This window comes from Giraffa tippelskirchi, chromosome 4, assembly GCF_054371585.1.
Source record: "Giraffa tippelskirchi isolate mGirTip1 chromosome 4, T2T-mGirTip1v1.2.pri, whole genome shotgun sequence".
In the NCBI taxonomy this organism is placed as follows: domain Eukaryota; kingdom Metazoa; phylum Chordata; class Mammalia; order Artiodactyla; family Giraffidae; genus Giraffa; species Giraffa tippelskirchi.
Window position 1 is genome coordinate 95893485 of NC_137278.1, and position 21324 is coordinate 95914808.

A 21324-nucleotide genomic window follows, 5' to 3' on the forward strand; every position below is an offset into this window, starting at 1 on the left:
GTTTGACCCCTGGGTTGGGAAGATCCCCTGAAGAAGGAAATGGCAACTCACTCCAGTATTCTTGCTTGGGAAGTCCCATGGACAGAGGAACCTAGTGAGCTACAGTCCATGGGGTTGCAAAAGAGAAGAGTCAGACACGACTTAGTGACTGAACAACAACAACAAAAGTTAACTTGCACCATAGGCATGGAATTTATCTTTTCCCTCCCATTTTTATTTTTTTAAAGATTTTTTTATGTGAACCATTTTTAAAGCCCTTATTGAATTTGTTACACTATTGCTCCGTTTTATGTTTTGGTTTTTTGGCTGTGAGACATGTAGGATCTTAGCTCTCCAACCAGGGATTGAACTTGTACCCCCTGCATTGGAAGGCAAAGTCTTAACCACTGGAACCCAAGGAGGCCCCCTTCCGTTACTGACATTGCTCCACTTGCAGTGCTCATGGCCTGTCTTGACAATATCCCCCTCCTTACCTGATCCCCATGACTAAATCTATACTACTCTTGAGTCTTTGCCTCTAAGGAAAAAAACATTTTTGTTGGTATTTGTATGTTTGTTTGTGTGCTTGTTTTTAAGGATCTTCCTGAAGACTTGGAAAGTCTTGATTAAATAAATAAGCAACTTTCTAATAGTATAATTTCAATCACTGTGACTGGATTGAAATTCTAGTAAAAATTCTATGATCTTCCCAATATTCTCCAAATCATACCCTGTAGAAATTCAACAATCTCTCCCTGAGGATAACTCAAATTTACAATGAGAAAATTAGAGGTGATGCTTTCAATTCCCACAGCGCATATTACACTGTGACAGTGACAAAAGACACCCATGGATCACTGTTGGGAATATGGAACTTTACACTTAACAAAGTAGTTTTCCAAAATCTAAAAACAAAAGGTAATAATGAGCAATGTAAATAGAGTTCAATCTTTACCAGGCTCTTCTTGTCCCTCTGTTTAAGTGCATAATAAAAAGTGATTTCTCGCTAATTTTTCCTTTTCTGTAATGTGTTCTCTAGCTTTTCAGATCTGTCAACCTCCCTGGCCCCTTCCCCAGAGAGGGAGAGAGATAATCCTTGTAGTCCTTGGAAAAAAGCACCAAGAGTGTCTGTAAGTCCCCTGTGTTTCTATTTATCTGCATATATTAAAGATTTTTTTGATGTGAACCATTTTTTAACGTCTTTATTTAATTTGTTACAATATTGCTTCTGTTTTGTGTTTTGGGTTTTTTGGCCCCAAGGCATGTGGGATCATAGTTCCCTGACCAGGGATCAAACCTGCACCCCCTACATTGATGGGTGAAGTCTTAACCACAAGACCACCAGGGAAGTCCCTATCTGCCTATATTAAATGAGAAGGGACAAAGGCGGGCAGAGGAAAGTGACTTTTACAGAAAGATGATTATGATAAAATACTGACCGCTGTTTTAACAGGATGCGTCGGCCCCTGAGTTCTGGAGTAGTGAAATAAAAACTAAATAAGAGGGGAAAAAAGATTGATTTTAATTCTAAGTGTCACTTGCTGAAAGTGTAGTAATTGCATACTTTGTTACTGGGCTTGTAGTACTCACCCTTTTGTATATGTCTTGATTATCCTGAAAAGAGAATAGTAAGGATGTCACATAGAATTTTACTAGGGCAGGTTTCCAGTAGAAATTACAGCAGGTACCTTCTTGACTTACCTGAATATTATGAAATAAATTGGCAATCTAAAAAGAAATCATTTTACCACCTTAATAAGGCTGTAGTTGATGTGGAATCTTGCAAAAAGGAAATTTGCCAGCAATAACATTATTTTAAAACTTAATCTTATTTTACCCTCTCAATTTTCAGGGGAAAACATACTCTATAATGCATCGAAGCAATACCCTAAACAATTCCCAGATAGCCATCTGACTAAGAGGTGGGATAAAATAATGGTTGCAACTTTTAATTTGCTCCTGGGCATACGCTAGAATTCAGTTTTTTAAGGGTTGGTTCATATAGCCCAATTTCCCCCCCTAAAATCTCTCTACGTGAATCTTCACTGTTTTTTCAGAAAACCCAGCTTTTAATTTCTAAATCCTTGCTAGAGCATCACTTTGTTCTGTCTGCATGAATGACAGCCCAGGAAAAGCTGTATTGACAGCATATGCTACTCAAAGATGTACTGTGAAAGATCTTGCAAATATCTGGTTACTATTGGTCTCATCTCATTTATAATACTGACTGATCTCATCTCATTTATAAACATTGTTGAATCAGCTCAAACTTCAATCAAGACAGAAATGAAAGTTGTTAGGAACACTTTGATTTTGTTGCTGTGAGTAGATCTTCCTACAAACTTTGTGGAGAGTTTCTTCATAACTCTTACATAATACTTACATAATTCTCAGTGTGTGTGTGTGTTATGCACGTACACATACACACATGCATATGGACACAGACACAAAAATGAACCTAAACTATGAACAGCAGAGGCTCAATGGACATTAACCCTCCACTTCCTTACCATCACCATTTCTAAATCAGCCGAAAGTACTTACTACTTTTACAACTCCTGTTCTCTTTGTGAGCATCTGTTCATAGAAGTGTGTGTGTGTTGTGTATGTGTGGTGTATATGTGTGTGTGTGTGTGTGTGTGTGTGTGTGTGTTCTGGACACATATCAGGTAAACAATATTTTTGTTACCATGTTTATCAACTTTATACCATTACCTTCCAAATCAAAAAAATATTTGAAGATGATTTTCTAGGTGATGAATGCCAACTCTCAAGATCATATGCACTTTCCTTGCTTTATTCTTTTCTTTTTAGAGAAAAGATGTTTTTTAAAATTTTAGTTATCTATCTTGTAGACTATTTCCCCAACTAGAATATAAGTTCCATGAAAGCAAGTAATTCTGTCCATTTGGATCAGTACTGTATCCCCGCATAGTATGCAATTATATGTATATATGTGATTATGTGGGCTTGCCAGGTAGCTCAGCTGGTGAAGAATCCACCTGCAATGCAGGAGATCCTGGTTCAATTCCTGGGTCGGGAAGATCCCCAGGAGAAGGGATAGGCTACCCACTCCAATATTCTTGGGCTTCCCTGGTGGCTCAGATGGTAAAGAATATCTGCCTGCAATGTGGGATACCTGGGTTTGATCCCTGGGTTGGGATGATCTGCTGGAAAAGGGAATGGCAACCCACTCCAGTATTCTTGCCTGGAGAATCCCATGGACAGAGGAGCCTGGTGGGCTAGAGTCCATGGGGTCACAAAGTTGGACACGACTGAGCGACTAAGCACAGCCCAGCATGTGATTATGTGTATGATATGTATATGTGACTATGATACTCGTAAGAATGCAGATGAACTACCAATATTTTATGGTCATTTCTATTTAGGAGATTCACTCGTTATTTCCTAAAACCATATTTTTATACACATAATGCATACACACAGAATTCTACAGGTTGCAAAAGAGTGCTTATTTACAGATATTGATTACAGCATAAACAGGTGCACTGTTATAAATACAAGAATTATCTTACGTACATCAATTTTTTTTACCTTAGGTTGTCTAGAAAGACTTGCCCAGTATGCCATCCGCTAAAAAAATGAGGAAAATGAATCAAAGATAAGCACAAATTCCTTAATCAATAGAATTAAAATTAAATTCTAAAATTGTTTCCTTTATGAACATTGCATTATCTTCTCACACAGTGGCCATGAATTTCAACACAACTCCCAAGATAACTTAAATGAGGCCATGAAAATGACAACAGTGAGTTTCTGCTACAGCCACGAATCTGATCTGAAAATAGTTTTAAGTGAACATTGTCCACATGATATTTTCAAGGTTAAGACTAAATAAAAATCTCACATTACTGAACAATGGTGTACCTCAAACTTCACAATATCCAGGCCATCTGAAGCATCAGCTAAAGGTCGAGGAAATCCTATTGTGAGAGATCATAAAAATCTCCATTAGGAAAAAAGAGGTAGTAGCATTAACTTTTCAATCTTTACCATGAAAAACATGCAGTGACTCTATTAATATGATGTTGTTAAAAGGACTGACAAAGAAAACACACTTCTACCTACCACTAGCAAATCTCAGGCTTATGCCAAAATTAACTTAAAATTGCATGTTTTTTCATATTTACCAAGAGTTAGCAAGTCAGGAAAGAAAAGAAAAAACACCTAGCTAATACCTCAATTTGTATTTAGATGGCATGTTTAAGGACAGGATATCAAGAAATGTGTCAATAAGAGGAGATATATAGATATATAGCTGATATATAGCTATATATATCAGCTGAATGAGATATATAGCTGACTCACTTTGCTGTACAGCAGAAACTAACACAACATTGTAAATCAGCAATACTCCAATAAAAATTAATTTAAAAAGCAACCTCCTTAAAACTTTGTATCTACCTCTACAATACACTTCTACTTCGTTTTTTGTCTTTCTCCTAATTATATTAATAAAATGCAGTCATTGTTTTAAAAACAATAAGTATGTGCAACAGAGTTAGTCTTGGAACTTTAAAGAAATATGGCCATTTGTCTCTCTGCCTCATCAGACACTTCAAGGGTAGGATTATGGGGAAATTTGCTACTGGCATGTGTCTGAACCCTCTGCCTGTCAATTTTTATCTGCCCTAAATGAAGTCTTCATCTCATTTGCATACAACACAACACTTGAAAAAATAGTTAATACTGCAACTAAAAGAATCAGCTGAGGGATAGATCAAAACTAACAAGATAAAATTAAATGGGATAAATATGAGACGTCCAATTCAAATTTTTAAAATCTGAGACAGGGAATATCTGGCTCAAGAGTAGTATTTTTTTAAAATATTGAGTGATATTTGCTCTCTGCAGTCTTGCTATGAGCCAAGAAAATAATACTGTATGCAAATAATACTGTCCCAGCCTTGAAAGGTAACAGTCCTACCTGAAATGATAGGACATGTGGTGAGCTGATGGAACTGAACATAGGTTTCTTTCACCAAGAGAAAAATTATGAAGTGTGTGTTAACTGCCTTCAACTATTTTGAGAACTGTCATAAGAAATATTAGTCTTATTCTGTATATCCCCAAAGGGCAGAACTAAGGCTGATGGTTAGAAAGTACATGTGATCATATTGCAATCTGATGTAAAAACGTTTTTGATGACTGGAGGTATTCAAAACTGCAAAGTAATTCAAAACAATCCCCTGAGGATTTATTAAGAGTTTCTGTGTTAACAATGCAATGATAAAGATCATAAGGACCCCATCCTCAGGGAACAGAAAATTAAACTATAAAAAGAGGGAGGTGGATATAAATATGTAAGGATATAAATGAAAGGTAATAAGACATTGTAATATTAATAAGATGGTTTTGGAAACCAGGGGAGGCAGATACTGGCTGACTTGGTCAGATAGTGAGCTGAATGTCACTGAAAGTAATCAAATAAGGAAAACATAGAGGTGATCCCTGCTCTTCTGAGAGGCTAAACTAGATAAATTCCATGGCTCCTTGCAACGCCCAGGCTTTGTGATTACACCGCAGAACACAGAAAAAGAAATATGCTATTTGAAATGTATTTTCTGGTCGAATATATTTTCAAAGATATTCTACTCCTTAAACCAAAATTCTAATGGAAAAATCTAAAATTTTGAAATAACTGTGTTTCCAACAGGAGCTTCCACTATTTCCTGTATCATATAACGAGCTACCTGGAGACAGGTAAGAAATTTTGACTACGAACCTCATGCCTAACCCTTGTTCCCTACAAACGCACTGATTCTCAGAAGTTGTTGACGCGACCGCCTGAGTTCTGTCAGCACCTCGGACAGCGCCCAAGCCTTGGAAAACAAGAGCTTCTTGGGACGCTGCCCCCACCCCACTTCCCCACCACCACCCCTCCCAACACCCCTGTCCAATCCAGATGAAAGACTATGAAAAGATTCCTTTTTCCTGTGTTCACTTCTACACCGCCCCTCTCCAACTGTCCCTCAATCTTCAGTCTTTAGGACTGTAAGCTCAGTATTGCCGTCTCTGCTCTCATGTCTTCAGAATTCTAAGACCACATATGACTAACACGTTGGAGTTGCCCCCTGACTCATATTCCTCACAGTTTCAGTGGCACATCCTGGGGCCAGCCCCAGGGCAGGAGCTGTTTAAAGGCAGTTCCACATGGGAAAGTAACCTCCTTAGGTAAAAGGCTGTGGCATCTAGTTTTGTCCCTCCTCTCTGATGGAAGCCATTTCTAGAGGGTGGGTGAGGAGATCAAGCTAGACTCCTTCCAGAAGTGCCTTGAAGGATCAAGGTCTGTCCCAGTCTTCCTTAGAGCTCAGACCAGCTGGGGTCTCCTGGAAGGGGTCCCCTTACCTGAGGAAGGAATTTGTAGCAGGCAGAAGCAATAGATGGCCAAGATGGATGGGAACTGGGCAAGATATTTCATCTTCAAAGTCCAGATTCTCTTTGCTGGCCACAGATGTGTTCTGCTGGGACAGGAGCTGAGCATTTCCTGAAATTCCACCGGCACAGACAACCCTTTGCCCTGCGTCTGACCAGCCGGGTGGAGAAGGTACCTTTATTTGCAGTGCCCTGGAGCGCATGGGCTGAGCACCAATCAGCTTTGCACAGGAGGACTGGCTTTCTCGTAAATGTCATGCTGGGCCCTTATTTGTAGAATAATATCTTCCTGGTGTATGTAGGCATTGTAGAGTCATCTTTTCAAACCAGCAATAAAAATGAAAAGTGGAGAGTCATAATTGCTATTCTATAGTGGTTTGAGAAACATTTCTGACTCAAAAAAAAGGCTTTTTCTCTTTTTTTAAAATCAAAGCACTGGGCATAAATCTATAAGCTCTTGAATGATGAAGTCTTGTTTTGTAAGAAGCTGTTTATTTTCCACCATTAACAAAGGATGTTTTATAGTCTTTAGTGTATCTGTGAACAAAATTTGGAGTCCTGGATATAACTTTACAAGTAACTCAGAAGTTCAATTAGGGTTTTTTAAAAATTAAGTATGGTTGGAAATTAGACTTCTTAAGGTTTCTCCAGATTCATTTCTATGAACAAGTAAAGCATTTCAAATTAAATCAGTATTAAAGAAATTATTATTAATAATAATAATAGCAAAATTACTGCATCTGCTGAGCTCTCATTTAGGATTTCATATAGGTTATTTTATGCAATCTTGCAGGAAAACCATAAGGAATGTGTTTCTTTCCTAATTTTATGAATGGAGAAATTGAGTCTGGGAGAGATTAAGGAACTTGCCAAGATCACCAAGCCATCAAGGATGAAAACCAGGGATTTGGACTCAAGGTACATGTCACTAAGAGTGTGGGATTTTAGTTGACGTGTTATTTTTTTCTAAAAAGAGCCTCCTTGAGATTGGATATGAGATAGGAAGTCAGCAAGCTTGCAAAAAGTGTAACATACATGGCAGATACGAAACAGCTTTTGGATTTTTTTTCACCAAGCATATCTTTAATTTTTGCTTTTAAGGATTAGGAGAGTAAGTTTTGGTGGAAGTTGCTCAGCATGAACTATTTATTTATGGCTTAAAATGTGACATTTTGTCAAAAAATTTCTAATTCGTAACAAAGTGGAATTATAAACTATAGCCATGATATTTTGCCACTTTTTTAATCCAATAAGAAATATAGATTTCTATTTATTACAGTATTTACCACTTTGGTTCAAGGAGAATAACCAAGGTCTTTAAACACCACAGAGAGAAGATGTCTTTTGTATTAAAATACAGTTGAACAGCAAGTCTACTGAATGAAAGAAAAAAATAAATGATTGCTTTTTGAACATAAACCTCTTATCTGTATCATATTGAATACAACTGCTTATGGACATTATAGACACAAAACACACACACATAATAGCAAAGATCTGTGTTCTATAAATTCTATAAAAGCTAAGTTCTATAAAGCATCAGTCAACAATTACTTTTCAAACATCTGGTCTGTGTCTACCAGTCAACTGGGTGCTCTATGCACAAACATACACTTTTCAAATAAACCTATAGGATAACTGACTTGTATCAGATTTATTTTGTTTCCTTTGCATATTTTGAATTCATTGTTTCTCATGTTCAGGGTAAAAAATTAGTTTTAATAATAATTTAGAAATGGGAAAAGGAAAAACCGAGAAAAAACCTGCATTGATATTGTTCGACAACATTGGTGTAGACTGAATTGTGTTCAAGGCTTGACCCCTCAAGGTGACTTTATTTGGAAACAGCTTTTAAGGAGCTAACTAAGGTTACATGAGGTTTAAGGATGGAGCCCTAAGCCAATAGGACTGGTGTCCTTTACAAGAAGAAAGAACACTACTCGCGTGCTATCCCCACCCCTGCTATGTGCTCGCAGAGAAAAGGCTGGGAAAGGACACAGGAAGAAGGCCCTGTCTGCAAGCAGAGGAGAAAGGTCTTGTCAGAAACAACCTTCTCGGAACCTTGATCTCAGACTTCCAGTCTCCAAACTGGAAGAAAATTAATTTCCGTTGTTTAAGCTACCCAGTCTGTGATCTTCTGTTATGACAGCCCAAACCAACTGACACAAAGAGAGAGACTTCTAGCCAATTCAGTACAAACAAAAAATAATAATAAATGCATGTGTGCTCAGTTGTGTCCAACTGTTTGTGACCCCACAGATTATAGCCCACGAGGCTCCTCTGTCCATGGGATTTCTAGGCAAGATATTGGAGTGGATTGCCATTTCCTCCTCCAGAGGATCTTCCCTACCCAGGGATCCTGTGTCTCCTGTGTCTCCTGCATTGCAGCTGGATTCTTTACTGCTGAGCCATCATGGAAACCCAGTAATAAAATAATGAAATTGAAGCAAAAGATGGAACCTCTCATTGTTTAAAATGATGTGATTCTCATTATCAGAGAAATGCAAATCAAAACCACAATGAGGTACCACTTCACGCCAGTCAGAATGGCTGCTATCCAAAAGTCTACAAGCAATAAATGCTGGAGAGGGTGTGGAGAAAAGGGAACCCTCTTACACTGTTGGTGGGAATGCAAACTAGTACAGCCACTATGGAGAACAGTGTGGAGATTCCTTAAAAAACTGGAAATAGAACTGCCATATGACCCAGCAATCCCACTGCTGGGCATACACACCGAGGAAACCAGAATTGAAAGAGACACGTGTACCCCAATGTTCATCGCAGCACTGTTTATAATAGCCAGGACATGGAAGCAACCTAGATGTCCATCAGCAGACAAATGGATAAGGAAGCTGTGGTACATATACACAATGGAATATTACTCAGCCATTAAAAAGAATACATTCGAATCAGTTCTAATGAGGTGAATGAAACTAGAGCCTATTATACAGAGTGAAGTAAGCCAGAAAGAAAAACACCAATACAGTATACTAACACATATATATGGAATTTAGAAAGATGGTAACAATAACCCTGTATGCAAGACAGCAAAAGAGACACATATATATAGAACAGTTTTTTGGACTCTATGGGAGAGGGTGAGGGCGGGATGATATGGGAGAATGGCACTGAAGCATGTAAATTATCATATGTGAAACGAATCTTCAGTCCAGGTTTGATGCATGATACAGGGTGCTTGGGGCTGGTGCACTGGGATGACCCAGAGGGATGGGATGGGGAAGGAGGTGGGGGGGCGCTTCAGGATGGGGAACACATGTACACCCATGGCGGATTCATGTCGATGTATGGCAAAACCAATACAATATTGTAAAGTAAAAAAATAAATAATAATTTAAAAAAAGAAAAAGCACTAGAAAAAAAAATACTGTTTTACTCTGTAAACTGAGGAGCTATAACAAATTTCCCAAATCTGTGATTATTCATATATTAAAGAAACTGTTATTGGATTCACACACACAAAAATAAAATAAAATGATGTGATTATCTACCCCCCCAAATCCAAAAGAATCAATTGGCAAATGATCAGAATGAATAAGAGTTTACTGAAATAGCCAGAGTTAAAGAAAACTATTTTCAGGAATAATTTTCTTTCCTTAGAAAGAAAATGTGTTTGTTTCTTAGACTTAAGTGAAAACAAATTGAAAAATGTTTATTAGAAAATGTGACTAGCTTAAAAATCTATAAAATACTGAGAACTAAATGAAAAAATAAATATGGAATATATGAGAAAATAAATATACAGAACTTTACTGAAGGACATAAAAGAATATGTGAATAAATAAAAAGGTATATCATGGTCCTTGACAACATTCAATGTTGTTAAAGGTTCAACTGCATGCAAATTAATCTATAAAGTCACCACAATTCTTATTAAATTTACAAAATGACTTTTCATAGAATCTTTATACTGATTCTTGAAATTAATTTGGGAAAGAAAATATTCAAGAATATGCAAGAAATTTCTTTTAAAAAGAACCATACTTCGTTAATGTGAAAACGTACTCTAAAGCAATAGTAATTATGTTGTAGTAGTCATTTTGTTAATGACCCATGAACAGGCAAATAGATCAATGGAAAGAGAGTATTGAAGCAGATCAGCTTTTTAAAAACTGTTTATTATATGTGTTACAAATATTTCTTCCCAATTTGTGGGATCTTAGTTCCCTGACCAGGGATCAAACCTGCACCCCCCAACATTGGCAGTGCAGAATCTTAACCTCTGGACTGCCAGGGAAGTCCCAGACCAGTTTAACAAAGAATCAAGGTGGTATTTCAAGTCAGTATAAAAACAATGAATTACTCAATAAACGGTGGTTAGGGCAACTGGCTATCCATCTGGAAAAAAATTCCCTCTTTCTGATTATAATTTAAAATAAATTTCAGAAGATTAATTAATTAAACTTAACATACACATGTAATGTGCACACACACATATAAAATGCTACATTAGAAACAAACAGAGTAAGTAATTGATTGAAAATTGCTCTTGGACAAAACCCAAAATAGGGAAGGCTGTACAGTGGAGCTGGCTTTGACAGGGGTTTAAAAGGCAAGTGGAGTTTGTGGAGCAGAGCAGGCAGGTAAGGGCAGTATAAAAGGTATGAAGCTGAGAAAGCATCAGAGAAAAGTGAAGTTTGGTGCTTTCAAAGGTTGGGGACAGAAGCGAGACTGATAGCTAGAGTGGGAGGAGAGAGAGCTGTGGCATCTTTGAAGAGGTCGTCGGGACTATGTCGAAGATGATGGGAAGGGACTTCCCCGGAAGTACAGTGGATAAGAATTCATCTGCCACTGCAGGGGACACGGGTTTGATCCCTGGTTCAGGAAGATCCAACGTGCCTTGGAGCAACTAAGCCCCTGCGCCACAACTATTGAGCCTGTACTCTAAAGCCAGGGGCCATAACTACTGAGCCCGCGTGCTGCAGCTCCTGAAGCCCACATGCCTAGAGCCTGTTCTCCCCAACCAGAGAAGCCACCGCAATGAAGAGCCCATGCATCACAACAAAGAGTAGACCCTACTCAGTGCAACTAGAGAAAGCCTGTTTTCAGCAACAAAGACCTAGCACAGCCAAAAATAATAAATAAATAAATATTAAATAAAATAGAAATTAAAATCTTTAATATAAAAGATGATGGGGAAGCAGAATGAAGGGTTCAGTGGAAACAGGTTATCAGTCTGCAGCCTTGTAGAGAGAGTGGCCAATAAGTAATGTCATTTTCATCTGCTTACTCTTTCCATTTGCAAATGTAGCTGCCCACCACTAGCTGGGCATCTTCTGATGGTAGAACCTGGCCTCCTCTTGAAGGAAGGGAAGTGAGAAGGGAGAGGAACACACTGGTTAGTGACCAGGTTGGCAAGGAAGGCTGCCGCTGCACTTGAAGAGCTTACTATGCTGATCGGGAGTGGGATGTATTATGTAAGAATCAGGACATTCTCACAGTTTGAAGGCAGGATATTGGGATCTGAAGGTGGCGTCATCTTCAGGTGAAGAACAGTGAGGACCAGCCCATGAGAGTGTTACCAGGAGTGGAGAGGAGGTGGTGCATTCAGACATTTGAACTGGAGAACTGGCAGGAGTTAGGCATGTTTGGAGGCTGAAGGAAAGGAAGGAGCTGAGAGGCCTTCAGGGAGTGAGGTCTTCAACGGACAGCAGAGTGGCAGCCCTGACTGAGACTGGGATGCGGGCTTGGTGGGAGGGCGGTGGGTTGATGTGTTGGTTACAGGCCTGCAGAAGATGCAAATGGAGGGGCCCAGGACATAGTTGGAAATGAGTGTCTTGTGTTTTATCGGGTTGGCCAAAACCTTCATTTGGGTTCATGTAACCGTAAGATGTTACAATCATTAGTTTCATGGGGACCATGTGCTATCACGGATTGTAACTCCTAAGGGGACACAGATGTCTCCTGGTATGTGAGGGATGCTGGGCATTCTCATCTCTGAAAAATGCACAGACACATGTGGATGCCCAGTTTTTATAGCATTTCAGAGGTTCAGGCACGTGATATTTTCCACCCTTTATCTTATCAAGTTAAAATTTACATATAATAAAATGCACCCATATTAAATGTATCCTTCCAGGAATTTTGAGCCAGCATTAAAATCAAAATCTGAAACATTTTCATCACCCCCAAAATTTTCCTCATATGACTTTGCAGTTGGTCCCCACACCAAGTCTAAGCCCTAGGAAACCACTGATCTGTCAGTCACTGTAGATTAACTCTGTCTAATCTAGAAATTCACATAAATGGAATCATACTTTACATACTATTTACGTTTGACTTCTTTTGTTTAGCATTATCCTTGTTGCATGTATCAGGGGTTCATTCCTTTTTACTGCTTAACAGTATTCCTTTGTGTTGGAGAAAGAAATGGCAACCCACTCCAGTATTCTTGCCTGGGAAATCTCATGGCAGAGGAGTCTGGCAGTCTACAGTCCATGGGGACGCAAAGAGTCGGACACAACTTAGTGACTAAACCACCACCATTCTTTTACATGGATCTAGCACAATTTGTTATCCATTTACCTTGTGTGTATGTGTGTGTGTGTCTGTTTTATTTTATTTTTTTAATTGAAGAAATGCTGGACTGGAAGCACAAGCTGGAATCAAGATTGCCGGGAGAAATATCAATAACCCAAGATATGCAGAAAGTGAAGAGGAACTAAAAAGCCTCTTGATGAAAGTGAAAGAGGAGAGTGAAAAAGTTGGCTTAAAGCTCAACATTCAGAAAACTAAGATCATGGCATCTGGTCCCATCACTTCATGGGAAATAGATGGGGAAACAGTGGAAACAGTGTCAGACTTTATTTTGGGGGCCTCCAAAATCACTGCTGATGGTGATTGCAGCCATGAAATTAAAAGACGCTTACTCCTTGGAAGGAAAGTTATGATCAACCTAGACAGCATATTAAAAAGCAGAGACATTACTTTGCCAACAAAGGTCCATCTAGTCAAGGCTATGGTTTTTCCAGTAGTCAGGTATGGATGTGAGAGTTGGACTGTGAAGAAAGCTGAGCGCTGAAGAATTGATGCTTTTGAACTATGGTGTTGGAGAAAACTCTTGAGAGTCCCTTGGACTGCAAGGAGATCCAACCAGTCCATCCTAAAGGAGATCAGTCCTGGGTGTTCATTGGAACGACCGATGTTGAAGCTGAAACTCCAATACTTTGGCCACCTCGTGCGACGAGTTGACTCATTGGAAAAGACCCTGATGCTGGAAAGGATTGGGGGCAGGAGGAGAAGGGGATGACAGGGGTTGAGATGGCTGGATGGCATCACCGACTACTCGATGGACATGAGTTTGGGTAAACTCCAGGAGCTGGTAATGGACAGGGAGGCCTGGTGTGCTGCAATTCATGGGGTCACAAAGAGTCGGACACGACTGAGCGACTGAACTGAACTGATTTACAGTGTTTCAGGTATGCAACAAAGTGATTCAGTTACATATATGTGTGTGTGTGTGTTCTTTTTCATTTTCTTTCCCATTGTGATTTATCACTGGATATTGAATATAGTTCCCTGTACTATACAGTAGGACCTTGTTTATCTCTTTTCTATACAGTACTTTGTATATGTTAATTTCAAATTCCCAATTTATCCCCACCCTTTCCCCTTTGGTAACCACAATTTGTTTTCTATGTCTTCTACAGTCTTTTTTTCATGAACCCTCACCACGACCACCCACCCACCCTCAGGAGAGGATTCCTCTGAATGCAGCCCCCAGATCACATGCTTCAGAAACACCCAGGGTGTGCATGAAAAATGCAGGTTCGTGGGCCCTGTTCTACACCCTCAGAATCAGGATTGCCAGGTGTGGCACACAGGACTCGACACTGAAAACCTGCTTCTCAGAGGTCTCTGCTGCCCTCTGAGTTTGACATGCTCTGCCTGTGAGTTCAAGAGCCACAGGTTAAGAACCTCAGTTCAAACAAAAGTAGGTGATTTCTGGGACCTCCTTGGTGGTCTAGTGGTTAAGAATCCGCCTTGCAATATGGGGGACACAGATTCGACACATGGTCCGGGAAAATTTCACATGCCAAGCAGCAACTAAGCCCCCATGCCCTACAGCCTATGCTCTGCAACAAGAAAAGTCACCACAACGAAAACCACACACACAGCAACTAGAGAACAGCCCTGCTCACCAAAACTAGAGAAAGCCTGCAAGTGCAAGCAAAAAAATAAGTGCGTGCTAAGTCGTTTCAGTCCACCAGGTTCCTCCGTCCGTGGGAGTCTCTAGGCAAGAATACTGGAGTGGGAAACCATTCCCTCCTCCGGGGGATCTTCCCAACCCAGGGACTGAATCTGGGTCTCCCACATTGCAGGGAGATTCTTTACCATCTGAGCCATTAAGGAAGCCCCTATCCCCCAAAAAACTAATAAATAAATTAAATTAAAAAAATTTTAGGTAGATGATTTCTTTTGTTTACTCAGTAGCTCACTCTCAGCCCATTTTGGATTCAGGACACACAAAGGTATCGTTATATTGTTCTGTAAAAATACAGACAAAGACAAATCTTATACCAAAAATAAACAGATAATACAGGACTCCCTGAAAACCACATGGGATGTCTGGGGTGATCTGTGCCCCAGCCTGGCTCCATCACAGCTGCTAGCATCCAGTGATCTATGCACAGCCACCCGCATGTGTAAAAACATCATGCATGCACTAACCTAAGCAGCCCTGGTGGATGGGAAGTTTCGAGAAGGCTCAAATGCCTAGAATTCATCATTTGGAGAAGCAGAATGCAAACAGCCCCTGAGCACTGCTGGCTGCTCAGCTCTGTGGGCATCCTAGCCTTTCCATTTTATGACCCACTATGAATAATTCTCACAGCGCTTCATCTCCCTATTAGTCAGATGTCACAAGCTCATTTCTTTTCATCCCAAGGCCATATTTTAATACCGTGGAGCGGTGCTCCTCCACAGGAGTCTGTGTTTTTATTACCCATCATGATACTATGGGAGCACTGAGGCATAGGGACACTACAGAGAAAGCAATTGGTTCACTGGAAGTAAAACGGGGCTGGAACTACACATTTATTCCTTCTCTTCTCATCTGAGTAATTTTCTTTTTGGAGACTCCGCTGACCAGTTCATGGAGTGACTCAGTTTTCTACAGTGAGACAGCCACAGAATTATTGCAGTTATAACTACCCAGCTGTGATATCTGATGCCGCTATACCTCTCAGAAAGTATACATCTACGTCCTGAGTCCGTGTCAACCCCATTTAGGCATCCTTTTAAAAAGGCTTCGGGTTGTGTTCGTGGTGCATGCTCAGTCATTCAGTCGTGTCCAAGTCTTTGTGACCCTGTGGACTGTAGCCCTCCAGCTCCTCTGTCCATGGGATTTCCCAGGTAAGAATACTGGTGTGGGTTGCCATTTCCTCCTCCAAGGGATCTTCCCCACCCAGGGATCAAACACACATCTCCTGCATCTCCTGCATTGGCAGGCAGATTCTTTACCACTGAGCCACCAGGGAAGCCCCAAACCCACTTTATTTTAAAGAAACTCTAAGGAAGCCCGTGAGGGGCTGGTGTCCATTAGGGGCTAGTGTCCACTGTATATACTGAGATGTGAGGTCAGAAAGAGGAGGGCAGTAATGTGAGAACTGTCTCCTGCTCTGGCTAACATGGGGAATGCAGGAGCCTCTCTGTGGCATAGTTAGGAGTGGGAAAGAGTCAAGAAAGAAAACAATGTCAGTTTCTGGCACCCAGCACTAAAGAACTCTAAGTCCATACATGCCTACCAAAAATGAAGAACTGGAGAGAAATTTATCAAAGCTCAATACCACAGAATGCTTAGAGGAACTGGCAAATTCCTACTCTTACAGGATGATAGCTCTCCATATAACCCATACCCCTTGTAAGAGGCATCTGAAGTGAAGTGAAGTCGCTCAGTCGTGTCTGACTCTTTGCGATCCCATGAACTGTAGCCTGTCAGGCTCCTCTGTCCATGGGATTTTCCAGGCAAGAATACTGGAGTGGGTTGCCATTTCCTTCTCCAGGGGATCTTCCCAACCCAGGGATTGAACCCGGGTCTCCTGCATTGCAGGCAGACTCCTTACTGGCTGAGCCACAAGGGAAGTCTAGTTTTCTCTAAATGTATCTATTTGATTATTCCACTAGTTTGGTTCAAACAGATAGAAATAGGTTTTGGTCAATGGTTAAATTCCGTCATTCCTCCAGCCTTCACTTTAAAGATGCACACTTGGCAATTGTGGAGGGTAAGAGGATCTGGTATATTTTTCTTTTAAGAATGAGGGCTTCTTTTAAAATGGCAGTTCTCAAACATTTTGGTCCAAGGATCCATTTGTACTCTTAAAGTGATCAAGAAACACAAAGAGCTTTTGTTGACCTGAACTGTAAAGGAAATGGCAACCCACTCCAGTATTCTTGCCTAGAGAATCCCAAGGACAGAGGAGCCTGGCAGGCTCCATAGGGGCGCATGGAGTTGGACATGACTGAAGCAACTTCACACACACGCATACACGCAGACAATATTAGTAATTGAAACTGACAGATTTAAAACATTTTCTTATTAATTGATTTGAAAATAACAATATTAGCATTGTATGTTAACATAAGAACATATTTTTAAGGAAAAATGACTGCCTTTTCCAAAAGAAAACTTTAGCATTGTTTACCTTTTTGCAAATCTCTTTAACGTAGTACTTAATAGAAGACAACTGGATTCATACACTTCTGCAGTCAATCTGTTGCAATGTTATTTTGGCCAAAGAATATGAAGAAAATCCTTCCTCATGCAGATAAGTAAAAAAGGAGGAAGTAGTTCAATCATCTTTTCAGATAATTTTTGGTGTTTTTCTTTAATGCTACACCCCAATTCAGCAAATGATAGTTTCTTAAAGTTTGGTACAACATAGAACTCAAGATCCTATCAATGACTTTTTGTACTCTTACATTAAAATTCATCAGCCTTGGCGTGTTTTCCAACCACCAACTCTTAGATTCTCCAGATACAAATTGAATGTCCTACAATTCTATTCTGACGCCACCCAGAGTTACCATCAGACTCCACAGGTTTAACAAAGCTGCTCCCTCTGCAGTCAATCCTAAAGGAAATCAACCCTGAATATTCACTGGAAAGACTGATGCTGAAGCTGAAGCTCCAATACTTTGGCCACTTGATCTGAAGAGTCAAATCACTGGAAAAGACCCTGATGCTGGGAAAGACTGAAGGCAAACGGGGAAGAGGGCAGCAGAGGATGAGATGGTTAAATAATATCACTGACCCAATGGACATGAATCTAAGCAAACTTCAGGAGACAATGAAGGACAGGGGAGCCTGGCTTACTGTAGTGCACGGGGTAGCAAAGAGTTGGACACGACTTAGCAACTGAACAATAACAATCAACCAGGAAATTTCAAAGGGTTTAAGATATTTGCATCAGGAACCAAGAACAAAGGCCAAATATTAGAAAAAAAAGATGCTTTATCACCCCTATTATTTGAGAAATTTCAAAGGTTTTAGAATCTCTGTCAAGAACCAGGGAAAAGGCCAAATATACATTTCTTACTGTGCCACAATCGGTCTATCAGTCTACAGTACAAAAATAATAATAATGGCTGTCAACAGCACCACTGATTTCATCAGAAAAATCTTCAAGTATTGGGAGGCTGTCAAACTCATAGTGGCAGCTACAGGTTTTCCCAAAGTTTGAATTTTCACTTGAAAGCCTGAATTTTGTCATTGGCAACAAATACTATTAGTTATTTTCCTTGAAGTGACAGGTTCATTTCATTCATTTTAGAGAAAATGCCTGCCAAATCCTCAAGCCTGTGAAATGACAGTTTGTCTGTCAGCTCTTCCTTCAAGTAAAAATGGTGTTCAATGAAGAAAAGCAGCTCAGTGTTCTGAATTGCAAATCAGGGCCCCAGAGCTTTGGTTCCACACAATCACCATACCTAGGAGTGCTCCTGTGCACTTAGCATCGAATCCCAAAAAGGAGAGCTGCTTCAATCTCCAGTGGCACTTTTTGTTTGTATGTTTGTTTTTATTGCACATGCATGATGGTGATGAACACAATGACTAACAACTCAGCTTTGTACCACTGCCTGGATTCATGCTATGTATCATCAGTTTTACCCACCATTCCTTTTGTGCCGTCAGAGCAAATGTCTAAACAGTGAAGACAGCTAGACATAGAAGCAACATAAATGTCTATCAACAGATGAATGGATACACACAACACATATGTATATACAATGGAATATTACCCAGCCATAAAAAGGAATAAAATAATGCCATTTCCAGTGACATGGATAGACCTAGAGATTATCATATTAAGTGAAGTAAGTCAGAAAAAGACAAATATATGTCACTTAGATGTGGAGTCTTAAAAAATGATATAAATGAACTTATTTACAAAGCAGAAATAAACTCACAGACTTAGAGAAGGAACTTATGGTAGGAGGAAGGGTGGGGGCAAGAGATAGTTAGGGAGTTTGAAATTGACATGTACATACTGCTATATTTAAAATGGATAGCCAGCAAGGACCTGCTGTATAGCACAGGGAACTCTGCTATTAATTCTGCTAGCAATATTTTGTAACAATCTAAATGGGAAAATAATTTGAAAAAAATAGATACATATATATGTATAACTGAATCACTTTGCTGTACACCTGAACTAACACAGTATTGTTAATCAACTATATTCTGATGTAAAATAAAAAAAAAAAAAACAGAAATAGACTCACAGACATAGAAAACAAACTTCTCGTTACCACAGGGGATAGCAGTGGAGGCATAAATTAGGAAATTGGGATTAACAAACTACTATACATAAAATGGAGGAGAAAATGGCATCCCGTTCCAGTATCCTTGCCTGGAAAATCCAATGGACAGAGGAGCCTGGCCAGCTACAGTCCATGGGGTAGCAAAAGAGTCAGACATGACTGAGCAACTGAGCACATATATAATATAGATAAATAACAAGGATCTACTGCATAGCACAGAGAACTACATTCAATATCTTATAATAACCTATAATGGAAAAGAATCTGAAAAAGAGCATATATATATATATATATATATTCAGGTATACATATATAACAGAATCACTTTACTGTACACCTGACACTAACACTACCTTATAAATTAACTATACTTCAATTTTGAAAATGTTAAAAAAAATAGTGAAGACATCTAGTGTTCTCATATTATTTTGAAAGTAGTTTTGATATTGCAGATCCCCTAAAAGGATCTTGGAGACTTTCAGGGGTCCACAGATCACATTATGAGAATTGCTATTTTAGGAACTACCCTGCTGTTATAAAGGCTGAATACTAATGCTTTCCTTAAGTTCATTTATAGAAACAAAAAGAAGAACTAGAATAATTTGGAAAAACCCCAACAAAAATATTCAGCTACCTTAGTCACCAATGCATAAGCCTCTTGAAAGAACCGTATCTTTTACTATTTGAACAGCATCTTATGTATGCAATAAAAAGTAAACAATAATAATGAAACTTTGTGTCTACTGTAATGTTTATTACTGGGGAGAAACATTCTATGTACTTTAAATGCATTATTTCTATTATTCTTTAGTATCAAACTCCAGGGTAAATACTAGACAATATTCCCATTTTGTAGATGAGGAAAGGAGGAGCACAGAGAGACAGAACTTGACAGGGTCACGAGCTTTCTGTGGTGAAATAAAGACTTGAACCCACAAGCTCTAACTCCTAGAGCTTGGATCCTTAACCCTGCATATTATTCAACGTCACATCTAAGCTCCAAATTCATTTATTGTGCTTCTGTCATGTATGTGCTTCCATTCAAATCCTCAAGGAGAAAGCAAATGTCTCTTGTCAATGTACTGTCCCAAGAAAGGGCTTAATAAATATCCGAACAAGTGGTCAAAAAAACCTAGCAAATCACCCTTAAACCGCCTTGCCATCTTTAAGTCATGGGTGGTTAGTAATCATGTTAAAAGTGAAACTCTATAATACTGAGCCTCATCAATATTGTATTTGTCATTAAGGAAGAAATCAACAGGGTAAATAAAAAACTAACAACAACAACAAAAAACCTGGTTCCTGAAAAGCTTGACAAAACTTTGTGTGTCCATGTGCATGCATGTGTATACACACATATCTATATTACCCTGTTTGCTAAATAGGTATATATATTTAGGTAGTTAACAAACATGTAGGTTTTAGCAAAACAAAACTCGTTTATGTTTTTTAGTGCAATAAAACTCGCATCACCTTTGGGGCTTACTTCACCAAAAATCTTAAAAAGCATTTCCCTAAAATCCCAAGCCTTACCACATTCCTCAGGTTAGGAAGTTACAGCTCTACTGGACTGCAATCTGACCCGGTCTTTATGTCTTGTTTATGAACCCCTATACTGGGTCAGGAAGATCCCCTGGGGAGGGTATGGCTACCCACTCCAGTATTCTTGCCTGGAGAACCCCATGGACAGAGGAGCCTGGCGGGTTACAGTCCATGTAATAGCGGGACTCGACTGAGCAACTAACACTTTCACTTTTTTTTTTCATACCTTGACAAGGGGGTGACATCCTCCAGACTGTTAGTCAAGGGGGGGCTGTTGAAAAGGCCCTGTTGATGGCTGTTTTTTCTTTTTCTTTTTCTTTTTTTTTTACCAGGAGGCTGATTAGGAATGCTGGGAGGTACCCCAAACTCCAGCACTTTTGCCTTTTTCCACTTTTGGATTTTTTCTTTTTGATTTTTCCAAGTTTGGGGGTTTTTTTTCGTTCTCAAACACCCAACCTGTTTTATGGATGGTAACACGGTGGGATAAGGTTTGGCCACACGTCTCTCTGTCATTTCCTGGAATACACTCTCGTGGAGTTTGGGGGAGGGGTTGGTGTGGGACTGGAACTCGGCCGCAAGGGCCAGGGGTGAAGCCGGGTCCTGGGGTCTCTGGCCCCGCCTCCCTGCGCC

The 21324-nt window shown here is 39.6% G+C and overlaps 1 protein-coding gene across 4 annotated transcripts in view; it reads right to left on the reverse strand.

The window, feature by feature from the left end:
• The window catches only part of NMS (neuromedin S), a 58652-nt gene that overhangs the window by 4835 nt on the left and 32493 nt on the right, over positions 1 to 21324 (reverse strand). For 2 of the 4 annotated variants that reach the window (XM_081594459.1, XM_081594458.1), the window contains 6 exons: positions 7662 to 7751; positions 6349 to 6692; positions 3868 to 3923; positions 3535 to 3573; positions 1570 to 1593; positions 1419 to 1472 (listed from right to left, as the gene is read on the reverse strand). In XM_081594459.1, the coding sequence (XP_081450585.1) occupies positions 1419 to 1472; positions 1570 to 1593; positions 3535 to 3573; positions 3868 to 3923; positions 6349 to 6484 (309 nt within the window). In that variant the 5' untranslated portion in view covers positions 6485 to 6692; positions 7662 to 7751. Of the gene's footprint in view, positions 1 to 1418; positions 1473 to 1569; positions 1594 to 3534; positions 3574 to 3867; positions 3924 to 6348; positions 6913 to 7661; positions 7752 to 20920; positions 21218 to 21324 lie in introns of those variants that run through there. The other 2 variants (XM_081594460.1, XM_081594461.1) reach the window with 2 other exon arrangements.